General features: G+C 36.1%; 1 protein-coding gene across 1 annotated transcript in view; it reads right to left on the reverse strand.

Moving 5' to 3' along the window:
- Positions 1–513: 513 nt before the first annotated feature.
- Kdm2 (Lysine demethylase 2) overlaps positions 514–18,649 on the reverse strand; it is a 63,098-nt gene continuing 44,962 nt past the window's right edge. Inside the window, exon 6 of the mRNA XM_070206864.1 lies at positions 514–645. Within this exon, the coding sequence (XP_070062965.1) occupies positions 628–645 (18 nt within the window). The 3' untranslated portion in view covers positions 514–627. The remainder of the gene's footprint in view (positions 646–18,649) is intronic.

An 18,649-nucleotide genomic window follows, 5' to 3' on the forward strand; every position in this document is an offset into this window, starting at 1 on the left:
ATGTATAAAATTTCTGATCAGATCTTATAAACAAATATCTAATATTACCTCTGAAGAGTCCTAACTTTAGATAACTTAGCAAATATTTAAAAAACCTTTCGATTGCTTTCCTCAAAGCGCTTCTTACGACCAAATATTTGCACACATATATATATTTGGATGTGTATATCTAAAATATCTTTACAGCTGTCGCATTGCGAACTTAGCTGATTCACCGCATTTCGCTTGGGTTTTGTTCACACTTGTTTTTTATATTGAAATTCGATTCGCGCTTCTTATGTTAATGGCACAAAATATGCACATTTGAAAGACATTTTTGAAAACTGTGTCAAGTTCATTTTGCAATTTGTTTGGGCGATGTTCAAATTCAAACAAAATGTGAACACACATTTCTCAAATCAGAAGCAAACTTTTTATTTATTCTACTCACAGCAAGAAACAACAGAATGTGTAGTATTTGTAGAATTCGTTTGTCTTTTTGGCACTTGTGACGAAAATAAATTCCCATATTATTTGATCAGATGGTAACGCCCAAAAACCAAAAATAACATATGTGTTTAGACTTACGCACTGACAATTTGTGAATGGATGAATATTTGTTGTTTAGGGCGTGTGAATGGAAACGAATCAGCAGAGCGTACGTACCTGTAAATACAATTGGAATACAAGATAAATAAATGTTAATTGGTCTACAAATATTTGTTGATAAATAGAATAAAGTTGTTTGATTTATATTTATACTGATCACAAATACAATATTTCAATTGGCTACTGTTCCTAGACTCATACAAGAATAAAATATCAGTAGATTAGGTTTTATATGTCACTAACGGTTTTAACCCAGCTTTGCAACACGTCTCAAACGAATTTTTATGTAGACCCATGGAGGGCGAAACGCCACCACCAAATTGTTGACCCCCCATTTCCACTAAGAATTTCCCAAAACCCCGTCTTAGCGTGCATCTACATCACATTAGATAGCTACAGTGAAATATTCAGCTTCCTAGATCTTACCGCATTGTGGTTTAATCACCAATAAATCAGCCAGGGCAAACAATCTTATATTTAGAAGTTATTGATATACTATTATTAGTACTATTAGATATTATTAGACATCTGATTTTAACAAAAACTTCCGTTATGGATTTGAAAAACTATGTTAACGAACTGAAGTTTCAGGGGTGGCAACAAAAAAGCCAGTCGTCACAGTACACACGCTTTAAATGGGAAAGGTCATTCTTAAAGTCTATGAAAAAGCGAAAGATAAAATTTTTAAACTGACGTTTACAATAGCTGAACTTGACAATTGAGTTATCTTTGATTTACTTGGGGGAGCACTTTCCTCATTACTAATTATATTATTTAATAGTTAAACATTTATTTGCTTACACTCAATATATCAATAAAGTTTAGCCACAGTGTATCATTGATGAAGGCTGGTTAATTGTGACTTGAAAACCAATTAGGCATTTAGCACAATTGGCAGAAAATTTGACAGCATTGAAAGCATTTGAAAGCGGAAGCGTGAAAAATAATCAGCAACTGGGCAGCTTTTGGAATTCACAGGAATTACCGTTGCACTATTGTGGGGCAATTGAATAGGTGTTGCAGCGGTGCTGCGCGCACCTGAGCAAACGGTAAAATCAATTAAAACGTGTGCAAAAAGGGTAGTGAGACGTAGAGGGGAGGACAAGTGCCATCCAATTGGCAGCCGACAAACGTGAGGCAATAAGCTTACTGAAACAACAAGCGGCTGCAACATGAGCCCAATGCAGAGGGTATGAAGGTAGTACATGCAACCGGGGCTAGGAAAAGTGGAGCGCATGTCAAATGCAACACCAGAGCGACGCACATTATGCGAGCATTGGCGAAATAGCTTAAATGCCTGGCCATAGCATGTTGCACGCTGGGGCTGCTGCTGCTGTTGCCGTTTAATTTTTGTGGCAGGCAACACATGCATCCAACTGCAGCCAACTGACCAGACATCAGGTTCAACTACAAAGAAGGTACAGCATACTAAACGGTCACAGCACTAGCAACAGCGTCATAAAAAGTTGCAGCAACATTTTGCGCGCAACAGTGGCAACAGTTATTAGTGCCACATGTTGCAGCGTTGCGCATTGTTGGCAGAAAAGGCAAGCAGCTGGCAGCAGGCAGCCTGCAACACCAAAGTATTCCAGACACATAAAAGAATTCACAATTAAGGTCTGCTGTTGCCAGCACAAACTGCAGTCAAATACACTGAGAAAGACCGTCAGGCGATTGAATAATTTTAAAATAAAATGAAATATTGTATGAGACACTTACAATCAAACAATTTTTAAATAGAACATCAAATAAGCATAACTAAAAAAATTGCGCTTAACATGTGTTCATTATAAGAAAACAATAAAAGCTTATTATGTTAGCAAGCTATGAAAAATCACTTAATTACCTTCTCTAGGAAGTGTAAGAAATATCTTATGCGAATTAAAATAAAACACCTTAAATAATTTAAATGCAGCAACCTAAAATGTGCTTTAATAAAAGTACACAGAAAGAGTGAGGATTGGCAGACAACATACCACAATTACAGGGCACACACTCGTTCTCTAATTAAGTCAACACTTTAAAAACAACCTTGCTGCGGGCGTTAACTAAAAAAAAATACAACAACACCAACCGCCATGTAAATGGGGACAGGGCACGGCAAAATCTAACAAAGAAGCCGGCCCCTGCTACGCTCTACTAATTTCTGGTTTAATTATTTTCAATTTTGCACAAAGTAACCGCGACTGCGACAAATACAACAACAACAACAACGAAAACAAACATGCACTTGACGAGCAGAGAAGCAAATGTGCAATTCAAGTGCAGGTCAACAGCAAAAATGACGACGATGACGACGTTCAAAGTGGACAGAGAGAAAATAGAGAAGAAGGGAAGCAAAAATTAAAAGCATAAAATTACAAATTACGTTTTAAATAATTACACAGAATTGCAAGTGTGCATGCGTTGCATGTATTGGTGAGCTTTTAAAAGCTCTAATAGTTGTAAGGCCTAGCAGCGATGAGCAAAGTTCAACGAGCTGCTTACACGTACTGTGTACGTGTAAAAGCTCTTTAAAACTACAAATGTTAAGTTACCGAATGTTGTAAGTATTATAATTGATATTTTGCCTTATATTATTAATAATGTTAAATTTGCGAAAAATGTTGGTTGCTTTTAACATCTATATGTATATTTTGGCCAAGAATGTTCGCTTAAATTACAGTTAGCAAAACGGTTTTTATTCTGAACATATATGTCTGCTTAAACAATTTTCCCCGCCAAACATGAGTAAATATCACAGTGTATGCTTTCCATTTCCTCGGGTTTATTATAACTTTAAGGACCTGTTTATTTATTTGCTGCAAACTAACCCTAGCATGTACTACAATGAATTTCTCTTACTCCACTTGGCTTCTACTTTATAAATCAACAACAACTCTGTTCTAGAGTTGCCAACATATTTACAGCTCCATCAGCTAATGTGTAGGAAAGGGACTGTAGCATGTGGCACACACAGGTTGCAATAACAATCCAATTAGATTTAACTACAATGCATGCGACATTTACAAGAGGGTGCCATCAGGTGTAACACACACAAGCACAGACATGTATGTACATATATATATATATATATTTATATATATAAATATTTATACGTATGTGCCTGCCATTCATGTTAGTAGCGCAATAAAAACTTTTTATGTAATTGTATTTGGCTTGCAAGTTAAATTAATTAAAACCACACATGAAATAACTGTAAACATTGTGGGCAAAATATGGAAAGAGAAAAAAAAGCAGTAATAATAGTATTTGACATAACATTGCGCTAATGGTAAAATTAATAAAACTTTTGCAAATGGGACACAGCAATCCAATTAGCTGGCAATTATGAATTGGTGTTTAATTATTAATAATGTTATAATAAACACTGATATTCTATAGGTGATAGCAAGAGTGGGAGTAATCGGAAGTGTACGACTGAAAGATACTCTGGGTAGGTACTTAGAAAACGTATATGCTTAGATCGGTATTTGTCCATTTTGGGAAAGAACGAAAAGCTATCAAAAAACTTACAAGCTTTCGAGTTACTTAGTGTCTTACTTCTTATATCTTCGCTAACAATTGTCATGATTTGCATTTAGAAAGATCATGGTCGCCAAGAAAAACGACGATTTTGATTTCGTTTTCGTTGTCAATTTTATTTTATAGTAGCATTTTGCATTTTGCATTTAGCATTGGCTTTACTCGTTTTAATATTTATATTGCCTTTGGGCAAAGTATGTCGACTTAGCTCATTGTACTCATATGAGAATGAATAAAATTGATTAATGTGGCATTAATTCTACATGTTAAATTAAATTTGTAAAACTTGATATACCCATTGCCTACATATTCTGAACAGCTACAGGGTGTGAACAAACAAACAAGCTACACGCTTATCAATGCAATGAGTGTGGGATGGACAGGTATTTGAGGTTTATCTTATCTATAGACAATTGAATACAACATGTGCAATCAATTGAAAAGCGAAAAACAGCCACATGTAACTGGATGACTCAGGGCAGACACATAACTCAGATGGCGTGTTAGGAGAGACGCCGACAGGAACCATTTGAAAGCCACTCGAGACAGGTGGGCGGGGCTGGGGTAGAAATGGCAAATCAACCCTGTGAAGACTTAAACTTAATTAAGCAAAGGCTGGCAAGGTGGCTGCAAGTGTAGCTCATAAAAAATCAGTTGTATAAAGCCCCTGAATGACACTGAATATAATGGAAATGCCAAGAAACAACCAAAACAACAACAACAACAATGGTTGCAAACATGGCCAGACACGTAAGCATCATTAATCAAATGTCCAGACAAGTGTAAAGTATAAGCGAGGCACACGACAACCCCGGCCAGGAGACCATGCCAGGACCCTCGCTGGTTTCAAAATAAAAAAAAAAAATGAAGTGTACCTCACCCAAGGCGCCGTTTAAGACCTCGCCCGACTTGGGCCCCGGGCCTGGCGCCTAGGCACACCTAGCCAGCGTAAAGTGGTTCGCCCCTCTCGACAAGCACTTGAGGCGCCCCACCTTTGTCTGTTGACAATAAACATTGCGATTGCCGCGTGACGACGACAACGCACTTTGTCAACGCACAAGGAGCTGTCGCCGCAGCCGTCGCCGCCGCCAGTGGAAATAGACAACATTCGCAGGACACGCACCGTTCGGACCCAGTCTCTCACTTTGTTTCTCCCTTTCGCTCTTCCCGTCTCTCTCACTCTTTGTATGGGAAAAATCTAATATTAAGCGTCTGTATAAACCGCATTGTTGACATGGATGTCAGTCTTGACATTTTAGTTTCCAGGTGTGATTAATTTCGCTATTGTTGTTAAATTTCGTTTCGTAATGGAATTTGCAGAATTTTTGATCAAGTCATGGGTATTAGAAAAAAGCACACACATGTGCTGGATTTACTTTTGAATAATATGTTAAAAGAGTGGTTTTTATGAAAATGACAACTAAATCGCAATGAGATAAACGGAAAAACAGAAGAAAAAATGAAAATTAAGCCCTTCAAAATTTCAAGCAACAATAATTGCTCACAAAGTTCTCTTCTCCACAAAAGACCAAAAAGCCATCAAAACATTCAGGACCAACATATAACGTGCAATTACGATTGACATGCTTCAGTGTATAGTACATCTGCCTAATATGCACTCTTTTTGATGAAGTATTATTTGAAATAAATTTATAGACCTATTTTGGTAGTCTTTTTATTTGTTCTGTAACATTTTTTAAAAGATCTATTGAATATTGTTAGAGGCTAAAAGTTATTTAACACATCTTTATTTGTTAAATTTTTTGATCAGCTCATTCTAAAATAATAAAACATTTGCATAAACATACAAATGTTCAAAAGTTATTAAAGTGGGACGTTTTTAAGACCAAACATCAAAATGAATAACAAACTTTATTTCCATAAAACGCATTGCCTTAGTCAAGGTAAGCCATCTTATCGCATAGGCTTATAAAGACTTTCCACATTTGAAGACACCAAAAAAGTACAAACAAGTGGCGCCCTTAAAAATGGGCCACAGCGTTTGATCAAAAACAAACATTTGTTAATAAAAAAAAAAAAAAAAGCAATAAAACAAATACAGTTTTAAATGAATCTAAGGAAATCAACTTGAGAGATACGCGTAATCACCTATCGTGGCGCGATTAAAGTCAAGGTTCCTCTTAAAGAAAAAAGGCGAGCGAATTGGAAGATACAAGTTTTTGCATTCAGTTCAAGCCAAAATTGATTGTGATCCAATTTTCTCAGCGCACAGTTTTCTGTTTACACTGATAAGCAAAGGCTTTTAGTTATCACACGTCGCTCGTTATTAATTCAATATGAGATAAGCAACTGTATTTAATTTATTTTTCGAAATTTCCATCTCTTGCATAACTGGCAGTCGGAAAATGGTTTTACAAATATTTGTACTGATAAATCATAAATGAGCAAAGTACCTGAAAAGCAAAAAGCACAAAATAAATGTAAATGGAAACTTTATGACTCAAGTCCAATTGCACCTGCTGATGCTGCTTTCTACCCATTCATCCAGTCAAAAGCAAAAAAGTAATTTCTGTTGAAAGCAGAAAAAAAAAATAGACGATATTCCATGTAATCATGATATAAGTTGCGGAAATGCGATTGAGTGCAAGCACATTCAATTTTTTACACCCTGCGCAAAATAAAATGATTCAATATTAAAAGTAAAAAAATGAATAGCTGTAGAAATGTGATTAAAAATGCAATTCGAGACACATTCACTTAAATAGCAGCGAAAATTTATAAGTTGCAACACCACGTTGAGCGCCATTAAAGGAATGGGTTTAACCCTTGACCATATAACATTTATCAGTTACCATAAAATACTTAAGTAACTCAATAGAATTAAATCCCAAACATTTAACTTAAATTACAGTCAATTTATAAATGTTGATGCATTTCTGAACCCATGTTGGGCGCCACATAACAAATTGCCTGCAACTTCGACCACATATAGGTTCTTTAAATGGACAATTACCGCACAAAAACTTTACTTTTCTCAATAAAATCAAAGAGATTTGAACGTTTTTTGTCTTATAGGCCAATCAAATGATTGTAAAGCACTTCCCTATGTCTTATGCTAATGCTTCATGCACAGATCCTTAGCCTTACAAATTTCAGTCAGCCAAGAAAAATAAATGGGATAAGCAAATGACGCTCATTACTGATGTCAGAATCCAATTTGTTGTCACATCTTGACGAACATAAAAAGAAAAGTCGAAAAACAAAAAAAAAAATAAGAAAATGAGAGCGAAATCAAAGCGCGTTGTGGGACACGCAATTTCAAAGATTAAATCCAGCACATTACATCAAATGGCTGTGCCTATCCTTTTTATTATACTTGCGTATGACGGCATCTTCCTCTTAGTTTGGGCACTACGTTTTCTGACCAGTTCATCTTTATCACATAACACATAACAAAACAAATACACGAGCTGTCCGCGTTGTTGTCGTCGCTGGGGAGGCAAAAACTTTCGACATAATAATAAAAATTGCATGCCTACAAGCCGTAGTTGAGAATATGGCCCAATCCCGATATCGCTGTCTAAGGGATCTGGGCGCCAAACGGGAGATGAAGACTGGGAGTTAGTAGAATATTAAAGCTGCTTAAAATCATGATTATATTATATACTTGGATGGCAATGGCAATACGGGCAGCTCATATGTCTGTCCCTGCGGTACAACAAAATTTGGGGCAAGAGGAAGCATGTGTCAGATGATGTGCAAAATGTCGCCAAAATAACAATGAAAATTTACGATGCACATAAACTTAACATTCAAGGTTGTTATACACTTACAAATTGGAGCTGTTAAATAAAAATTTCTTTGAGTTTTCACACTTTTCAAAAATATATATGTATCTAGATTGATTAAGAAGCAATAGAGAGTCTGCTAAAACCTAGTTTGGATGGCGAAACTTCTTTAAATGTTCATATTAAAACAAACAGATATAAATCTGATGTCTGCAGACATTTCCGCTAAGAACTTCGCTTTCATGTTTAAACCCTTTAGGAGTTATAAACGAAAAAGCCTTCTATTAGCCGTTAATAGTCGATCGTTAGCTTATCTTACTGCAGACCAGAATTTTATGTTATAATTTAAATTATTCAATTATCAATTTATTTAGTGGTCAATAAAAGTCTTTAAGTAATAAATTAAAATGGTGTATCAAATTGTCAAATTACATATCAGTTTTAGGTACCTAAGATCATAAATAACATATTTCTGACTAACTTAACTATCACAAAAATCAGAGGCTCGACAATGTTTTTCGTAATAAATTGCAATATTTGCGGGGTGTTTTGATAACTGAATAATCAACTTCTTATTAAGGGAATATTATTATTATTGCGTATTAAGGGAATATACGAATTGCACATAGCAACAATAAATAGGAACAGCTAATTTCTTTAATAAAACAGAACTGAAAGTCTACTTCGAACTTTAACCAACAAATGTCCTTTACTATTTTTGGATATATGAAAGAACTTGACAGAATGTCAACATTCTAGGGTCTGGCAACTGTTGTGCTTTTCAACGTACTTTTAGCTTTTGCCCTTGGTTATTTCGAAATGAGTTTCTTGGCTGCAATGTAAAAATGAAGAAAATGAAACGACCTCATGGAGAGACGGTGCTGGGACTGGGCCAAAAGTCGCCAAAGTCTATGCCATTATTGGTTTAATATTGGAAGTTTTTTTTTTTTGCTAGCTGCTTCTCGTATTTCAAAGACAAACATATATCGATATATTTGTAAGCAATGCTCTGCAGCTTTTTAGGCTAGCTTTTTTTATACCCTGTTATCTGCTCAAAATAAATAAAAATGGTATAGGGATGTTTTACAATAAAATATAACAGGCAGTAAAAAAAACTGTGAGTAATAAAGCTAAAAATTTGGAATATATATTCCTTTAATTATATTTGTCGTTTCACATATAAATATAAATTACCCTTTGGATAACACTCCGCGGTTATGGCTTACATATGTGTAAAAGGAAGTACGGGATATCTTCTAGTGGGCCACTTGATACTAAAGAACTCTTACTTGTTTTTTCGTTAGCCCTGTTATCGCATTTATTATGCCATTTCAGACAATGTTGTTTTTGTTATTTATTCGCATATGCGAAAGTTAAATTGCGTAGAAATTCAAGTCGCGTCGTCGTCTTTGGTTCCCCGTTAATCTGAAGTCGATATAGTTATTTTATGATGTGAGTGTTTGTTGCTTTTTATTTTATTATACGAAACACTCGTGACTGCTTTTTGGGCCCCTTGGGTTTAAGTGGTTAGAGCTGTGGAACAGGGGCATAGGCGGAGGGGTTTATTAGTCTGCCTAGCGATGCCGTCGTTTTGTCTGCTGTGAATAAATTTATTTGACTTTTGCCCATAAATTACATTATTCGGTTAGACTTGTTTATTTGATTTGACCAAATTAGTAAAAGATCCTAAAGAGAAAAACGCGCAAAAAAAGAGCCAAAAATCAAACTTGTTTTTCCGGCTGCATATAAAACAGTTCTTTCGCCATCCTTTAAATGATTTTCTAGTTGTTTGGTGTATTTTATAGGTTTTATGGGTTTTGCAAATTAATTTCAAGAGTGATTTTTGTGATTTTGGGATTTTTGTTAAGCTATGGCCTCCTTAGAATTGATAATAAGCTGCGAATACGCAAGCAAAGCACGTTGACTTGCCACATTTTTTATCTTTGAGATTTCTTTGTGTGGAATATATAAATAATTCGCATGTCTGTTATATTACATCCTACAAAGTTAAAATCTGGCACTGTTACACAAGTATCTAAGCCTGGCAACAAGCTACAAAAGTGCTTTAAGACTTTTTAAACACATGACAAATACTTATCCAAGTCACAGAACCAGTCATGAAGGAATACTTGATTTTATTGTTTGTTTATTTTAATTAGTCCACAAAATTCCGCAACACATGCAGACATAATTAGCCCCAATTGGCTAGAGCCTCAGATGTGCATGTAATTAGCATGACAAGGATTTCACACGTTTCCTGCACCAGCGTGAGGCCCTTACTGATGAAACCTTCACCCAACCCCCGAAAGCCGATGATGGACTAATCAAAGAGACAAACGATTAGATAAAGTATACTTCAGTTCAAAATTCGCACACGCACACCCTGTTAACTGTCTGGTAGAGTCCAAGTAGTGGCAAATTGTGCGTCGCCCTCTTCTTTTTGGCACGCAAAATCCTTAATTACATCCGGTTGGAGTTGGCGCGTGTATCCGGCGCGTAGCCGCTAGGAAAAACCCGATGGGAAACCGCAGTGAACAACACGTGAATAAGTGAACCTGGATGCCAAATGGCATTCAGTCACGTTGCCTGCCTGCCAGCTAGACAGATCTACCCTCTTCTATGCCGGCCCATTCCCCTGAAAGAACAACAATTGCTTGTCACCAGCTGTCCACAGTTTTTCACAGTTTTCTTCTGTCGCATTTTTCGCACGTATTTTCCGGACTTTGAGTGGTTGCTTTCGTCTCCGCATAGAGTAGAATCAAATCCACCCCCGCACTGACTCACCCCGCTGCACATCAGCCTATGCGCATTTGTGTCACCTTTTACACATTGCTGGTCAGCGTTCTGTACTTTGAGGGCAGTTTGAGAAATGGGATATTGGAAAAACTAGTTATGAGGCTGCTGCACTCGACCTGCAGATATTAACTACCCACAGGGCGCTATATATAGATTATACTGCTCCCAACTGACTTCCTATTAAATTACTTAATTAGAGTGCACCCGAATATGAGGAAATTAATTTCCAAGGGTTCGACATACAGCTGATAATACGCATGTCCGTCGGCTTTTGGCTACTTTCACTTATTTTATTCCATTCTTATCAAAATCAATAGTTAATTGAATTTTCTGATATCTAAACGACGTTTTAATGTATTTTTTGGGTTGGACCTCTTACGACTATTAATGTAAACGTCAGAGAGCCTTAGCATATATGTAAGCGCATGTTCTTTCTAGTTTTTTTAAACTTCCATAGCTTTAAACAAACTAAACTGGCTTCAAACAAACCTGAAATAAATAATTTCTAAATGTTTCCCCCAAAGAAATGTATTTCTAAATTTCTCATTCCTAAGGCAAACTAAACTAATTATTCGTTCGATCATTATTTCAACTCTAGTTTAATTTTGATTCTAAGTTCATTAGAGTAATGCGATTAATTTGTTGCTTACATTTTTTTAGTTTTATATATTTTATTTGCTGTGGGCATCTTTTATACATGTGCTTTTAAATAAAAGTGCTCAAAAATTAATTAGCACAATAATTTTATACAATAATGCGAAATGCGTTCAATAGGCATTTATTATTAATTGTTCCTCGAATAAATCCACATTGTTCACCACACAAATGCAACCAAATTAACAAATTATGAACTATATATACACTTGCATGCTGAAATCTGTTCAGTAAATCAATAAAAAAAAAATCCTATAATTGGAGCGGCATTTATAATTAAATATGCAAATCGAAACAAATGCTGAAACGCATTCATGTTTATATACATTTTTTGCATAAACATAGAAGCATAACTACAAAGAACTAGAATACAAAAAATAAAGAGAATTAAAAACGAGAAATAAGAGCTTTCTTCGGCACGCCGACGTTTTAATACCCTAACAGGCAGAACCGTATCATAATGCTTTGTCCGTATCTAAGAAGCACAGGGAAAATAGTTGATGTTCATGTTGTCCGATCCATAGAGTTCCGACATATGTAATGCATGCAACATTAAGGGGGACTTCTGCTAAGTTACATGACAATAACATTAAAACTGAGAGACCATTTTACAAAGAAACAGACAGACGGACATGCCTATATCGACTCGACTGTTGATACTGATCAAGAATATATACACTTTATGGGTTCGGAGATGTCGACTTCTATGAATTATAATACCTTCTGCAAGGGTATAAAAAACTAGTGTTAGCGTTGAAATTGGCAGTTTATTAATTAATTTAAAGCAGAAGCAAAACTTTTGCAGCAAACAAACAAGCCGAGGGAAATAAAAAATAAAATAAAAACAAACAAAAAACTATACCGAAAGCCACATAAATTAAGCAACGACCCGCAATGAACCCACTAAGCGAACCCAAGAGCGACCCCTTTGATGTGATCTCGAGGCGTGACCCAGGCTGACAAGTCTGGCTGACCCAACCCCAACCCCAACCCCAACCACAGTCCCAGCGACTAAAACTCAGCTCTGGGAATAGGAGATGGGCGCTGCTGGGCTGCTGGATTGCTGGGTTGCTAGCTCTGCCGTCGGCTGTTGATGTTTTCATAAAACCTAATAAAGATTTCATTAAAATTGTTGTGCCCAACTTTATTTGGACTTGTGCATATTAATAATGTGCCAAGGAAATGTGCCAGACAGCCAGATACCCGCTGGCACAATGCTGATTATAATTATCTGACTAATCATGTTGTTGATAATGATGCTCGAGTCAAAAGACGAAAACAGGAAACGCATTCACTTTATAAACTTATGTCTATTTGTTTTTATTCCCCCAGCTAACTATCTGGCCTTCATACTATCCACAAATCGTTAGCCAGAGTTGCCAACATACATGGCTTTCAATGTTTATTCCATTTGCTAATTTCACATCATTGTCAGCCGCTGCTTTGATGTGCTTGTAAATTGCAAATGTCAAGTGCAATATTTTCCAAACAATTCATTTTAATGAGCAGCGCAGCAACAGTCAAATTTGCATTACAAATTATTTGTGGAGATTCTCAATAGTTGTTAGTTACAGTCCCGTTCAGATATGTGAGGCAATATTGAATTGGGTTTTAGCAAAGCGGACAGGTTAATTTTATTTTATGGCACCGTCATTTCCAGTGCCATTTGTTCGGGGAAAGTGCAAGGCTTAAATGAAACTGGTTTTACGGATTGTAAACACTTTTTAATACCGGTTCACAAAGTCAGATGAGCATATTGCTGCTCTGCAATGTTCCTATTGCTGTATTTGCGATATAAACTCGTAAACAAACACGATTATATGAGGATTTTGGGGATTTTAAGGATAATATGGCTACGAGTGCTGGGGGCGTGGCAATTCGAAAAAATAATTATAATAATAGCTGATGAGCTTTTCTTAAGAGCATATTGCACTTGACTGCAACGTTCTTTCTTTTTGATATCCGATTATCTGATATATTATACACCTTCTTCCTGTAGGAGAACAATTGCACGCTACGAAATAAGATGAAATCATAAAATGTAAGCATTTTAAAATACATAAGATAACCCAAACCCATTAAACATTAAATGCTTTTTCTATTTCGAATCATTTATAAAAATATATATACGTACGGTTCGCTACGGGTTGAGGTTCAGTAATTTCCTTGGCAACTGGTTCAATTTACGGATTATAATCATTCTGGAATTTCTTCTTTCAAATGTATATTTAACGATGACAACAACTTTTAGATGAACATATAAATGTACATATGTAAGATCTAATGATATTTTATATAATATTCTTACCGTAGGTACAAATGATATTTTCACTAGGATAACATAATTTTCAACTCTTTTAAAAATGTCCATAATTATTTATTCTATTTATTCAATTGATATCAAATATTTTTTCCACTGCTTAAAAATGTTGTCGTTAGCTCTTGTTTCTTGCTAACCTTCTTTATCTGCCGAATTTATCAGTGTTGACCTTCTCCTTGACAAATGTTTAGCCTCAGAGCACAAATTATGACAGCCACTAAGCAAGTATAATTACAAAATTACATGGTTTGAAAACTGGTATTTTTGGGGCGCATTAAATTGTTTTTCAGCATGCTGTGTCTACATTATATAAAAGCTAAATGCGATCTGGACTGTGGTTACTTAGCATTCATGTGCTAATTACTACTGTCCGATCTCCGAAGTGAGCTCCCGGTTAATGTTGACGTCTACAGATTGCATTATATAGGAACCCAAAAGTTCAATGGCTTCTCACTTATATACGAGACTGTTTGGTGTCTTGACAGGGCACAAGAAATAAAAAATCAAGCTGTTGTTAAATTTGACACGTATTCGAGCGTGTATGAGTGTATATATATGAACGCCTTTTTTTATATTTTCTTTTTCATAAAAAACACATATCAACATGTTAATGACTCCGTGAGCTGTGGATGCTGATGCTGTTGATTAAGTATATGATGATTATGCAGTTTCTTTCTGTTGCAGTTTCTTTTGAAGCTTTCAGGCAAACAAATCACATATAAAGGCATAAAGGAAGTTCCAGAGGGTTTTGTGCGTGTGTCCGCCACACAACATCTTAAACCAAGTAGAACAAATATCATTTACAGCTTTTGACCCACTTTTATTTTGAGTTACAAGCTTTTCATGAGCCACAGCCAGCGGCGATTTCGCGACATGTACCGTTTTATACCCTGTACCCAATGTAAATGGGCAAAAGAAGAGTAGATTGCCTGTCTCAAACACGACACTTATCTAGCTCGTATGGTTCCCGATATCAACCATTATAAGACCTTTAGACAACAAATTTTGTAATTTGCGTAGATAGAAAAATCTCCTACAGGGTATCCATAAGTCAAGAAAACTCGCAAAGAGCACTCTTGCTTTGATATTTTTTGTGCCTATGAATATAATAGTAAACGTGAATGAGTTTCTCTTCGTCCTGCGCTCACAAGGCTCTTTTTGACGTTGCAACTTGTGGCAACTGTGGACGCTGTCGTCGCGGCTATTAAATTTCAATTATTGTTACATTTTTCACACACTCTGCAGCTGGAGCAGCAGCAGCCGTCGTGCAGGCGACGACAAACATGTAAAATGGCAATGGGAAAGGGAAAATGGGGAAAATGTTAAATAGAAAATGGAGCAAGTGCCGCTTTAGTTAACAAATGCCATAAAGTTTACATTGATGTACATTTTTTCTTCCACTTGCATGTTTTATGTTGCATTCACATTTGCTGCGGGGCGAGTTGCAGTTGCAATAGTTCAAGTTTTTTAGCGTGTGCTGCAAATAATTCGGTTTACATGCAACCCAAGAAAGCGTCACGTATTTTTTGTGTGTGATTCGTTGTAAAGCAATTATCGATAAAGCGCAAACAATCGTTTATCGTGCAATTGTCAATGTTCGCTCAAAATACGAATAGCTCAGCTAGTGTTATCAATTAGTTGCAAATCCATTTATTTGCACGCATGTTTAACTTCTATTTTTAACAGTAAAGATTTCCACAAATAATCAAGTAAAAATAAATGTGTAAGCTGTTTTTTATTTTGTTAAACAACAGATTCAACAACCTACAGAAACCTTTTTATAAAATCTGATGGAACTAAAAAATGTTATGCATATGCATTGTAATAATATTAAGCCTTGGGTAATTATCTTTAAAGTCTAAATCCGTTTTAGACAAATTGTTGCTGGCAAATTAGAATGTGCCTTAATGGCAAGAATCTAAATATAATATATGTATTTATATTTCAATAAATACTTAAAATTAAAAGCGGTTTAAAATACAGACTTTCTAATGCTATTTGATAGATATTAGAGATGAAGCAAAGCCAAAACCAAAATGCTGTTGGGCAACTTTTAGGCTATAGCGGGCGCACATGTTGGAAACATGGCCGAGACGCGTGCCTCATTAAAGCCAACGAAAATCAACATAAGCTGCAAGAGCAACAACAACAACAACAACAACATGGACAACACCTCAATGGCATTTTAATTGCAAAACTTTAACGACGACAATAGCAAATACAACAACAGCAACAAATACTTGAGCAATTTCCATTCACTGGCCAACCGCCTGTTTCCGCTTTAAGTCAAGTTTTTCTTCCCCTTGAAATTGATTTGCTGTGTCAAGATAAGACAACATTTTATTGTTTTATTGGCAGCATTCGAGTACAAAAAGCTGTGTTTGTTTCACATTTATTGTTTCGCTACCCGAACGACTTCTCAGTTCGCTATAGTTCTCTAGTTTTTTTTTTTTTATTTATTGTAAACCGATCGAGCGTAAAAAGGTGAAGTCAGCCAAAGCCAAAGCCAAAGCAGTTAACCTATAAAATGTCTACTGCTATCTACACACACAGTTACACACACACACAGACATAGATGCCCATATCTATATCTTGTAGATACGTATACGGCTTAGCCATAGTCGTAAAAAATAAAGAGAGGCATCGACAGAAGCCCCAAAGACTGAAAACTTGCTGACATTTTGGTTTATCCAGTTGACGACGATGCAGTTGCCGGTTTAGTTTTTTTCCCCTCTCTCCCATATCGGCTCGGCTTAAGAAGCAGCTAAATAACCACAGACCAATGCATTGGCAAATTTTTCTGTCGATTTTATTGTATTTTTGTCTAGTTGATTAAAAACCAGCATCAGATTGAACGGCTATAAAGCAAGCAGGTTTTTCCATTTTTATATAGGAGAGTAAAACAATTCTAGATTTTTATGAAGCCTTAATTAAGAAATTCATTTGTTCCAATTGCAATTATTCTATTCTATTCTATTATTCTATTTGTATATTTTTCAGGAATAGTTATGTGTCTTACATAAAGCATGAAAATATGTCTTTTTAATAATATAAGCTCTCATTAAAAATGTATTCATATTTATTTTTAAATGTTTCGATTCTAAGTTTTCATTAACTAAACCAAAAGAAACTTTGCCAAAGAATTACAATTAGCATCTGATACAATAATTGCCAACAAGGCATAGCATTTATTTACCAAACTTGCTTTCAATGCACTTTGCTGTAAAAACTTTGCTCAAAATAGCTCAGCTCCATTATCATTATCATCCAGTAAGCTGCAAACCCTTAATGTATATTTCGATTTCAACCAAAACGATGCTTAAACATTTAGACTTAAGTCAAAAAGGAGGATAAAGAGCCACAACCCAACAATTTTGCTGTAAGAGCCCTCGAAAATTTCTTAGAAATGCAAATATTTACCACGTTATTTACAGCAATAAAAAGGGAGTTGTGTAGTAGCTGTCCGAAGGAAAAACAGTTCGCTCACCTGCAAAGAAAACCGAAAATGAAAGAAAAACGATTTTAATGCCAGTCGTATAATTTAATAATGCAATGGAACCCGAAGCGCAGGCAAAAACTGGTTGCCTAATTACGTACGCCAGAAAATCTGCGCGAAGATTTTCTTGGAAATCCACAAAAATAAATTAAGAAAAAAATGTACAAAAATAACACACTCAACTAATTAGTTTAAACAGACGAGCTGAGTGTTGCAGTTGGAGCAAGATCAGATTGCGATTGAATGGGGAGCGGCTGGCAATTGAGTTCTGCCGTGTGGATGCGCCTGAGCGCAGCTTATCCCGAACGTGTAATTTAACTAAATATGGATGCATGAATAAATTCAATGGCATAATGAAGATAAACGCACTAAGCCAAGATGTAAGACGTTGCCAAACGCAGTCAGTAACAATAGCCAATGCTTAAGGGTCTGTGTATAAGTTGAGGTAATACCCTGTATTCGGTAGAGAATTTCGAGAAGAAAAGTTTTCGGTATAATTTACACACGCCCTTAATCGCTCGATATCCTACCGAAAAGCTTTACCTTAGATATTAAATTTGTTAAAATTTAAACTTTAAGTTAAGCAATTACGTGCTTTGAAACCCTACGAATAAAGGGAATAAAATGTTGCTATTTTAATAAGATTAAGCCAACCTAAAGAGAGTTTTCAATATCTTTACCTACGTACTAACAGACTGTTTTTTAAACATTTAGATTTTTATGCTTATAGATTCTATGCAGTAAATCGAGCGATAGAGTTATGTGAGCTTTTTATTTGGATGAGTGTTGAGCTAAACCATTCCGAGCTTATTCTTGAATGAAATTGTTATACTTAGAGCAGCCTAAGCAGTGTGAGCATACCCCGCGCTTATTGTTAGGTGCTGCGAGGTATATGAATAACAATAACAACAACAAGAAACTGGCATGCGGCAGATTATCGTGGAACGCAGACGCTGGGCAAACTGGCGGCGGCAACTTTTGGCCACGACAAGCTCATTTGAACTGAAAAGCCAAACAAAGGCATATTTAAATGTTTGGCAACATTTTGCAAGGCAGAAGGACAACACGCAACAACAGGAGTAGAAGCAACAGCAACAGCAACAGCAGCAACTTGAGGGTGTTCGGTTGTGTGTTGTTGCTGCAAACTCCTTTTCGCTGTTAATTTGCCAAACAATTGGCAGATAGCCAAAGCAAGCAACCCGACCCCAAATACAACAAAAACAACAAAAACAACATCAACGAAAGCAATGCAACTAACAAGTCAACCAAAACGCAGCTAGACGGAATGACGACGCGCCCCAAGGCGCTGCCCATTGTTGAAATTGTTGCTGCTGTTGCTGCTGCTGCTTTTTCTTCTTGTTCTTGTTGCAGTTGCATATTTTGTTGCATATTTTGGCGTGCACGTTTTGCTTGTTGACTGTTTGTGTTATTGTTGTGGCTGCTGTTGCTGTTGTTGCTGTTGTTGTTGGCCAACAAATATGCCAAGCAGCCAGCGCAGCGCGAACCTCTGAGCAACTCTTA

The sequence above is a fragment of the Drosophila virilis genome, chromosome 2, assembly GCF_030788295.1.
Source record: "Drosophila virilis strain 15010-1051.87 chromosome 2, Dvir_AGI_RSII-ME, whole genome shotgun sequence".
In the NCBI taxonomy this organism is placed as follows: Eukaryota; Metazoa; Arthropoda; class Insecta; order Diptera; family Drosophilidae; genus Drosophila; species Drosophila virilis.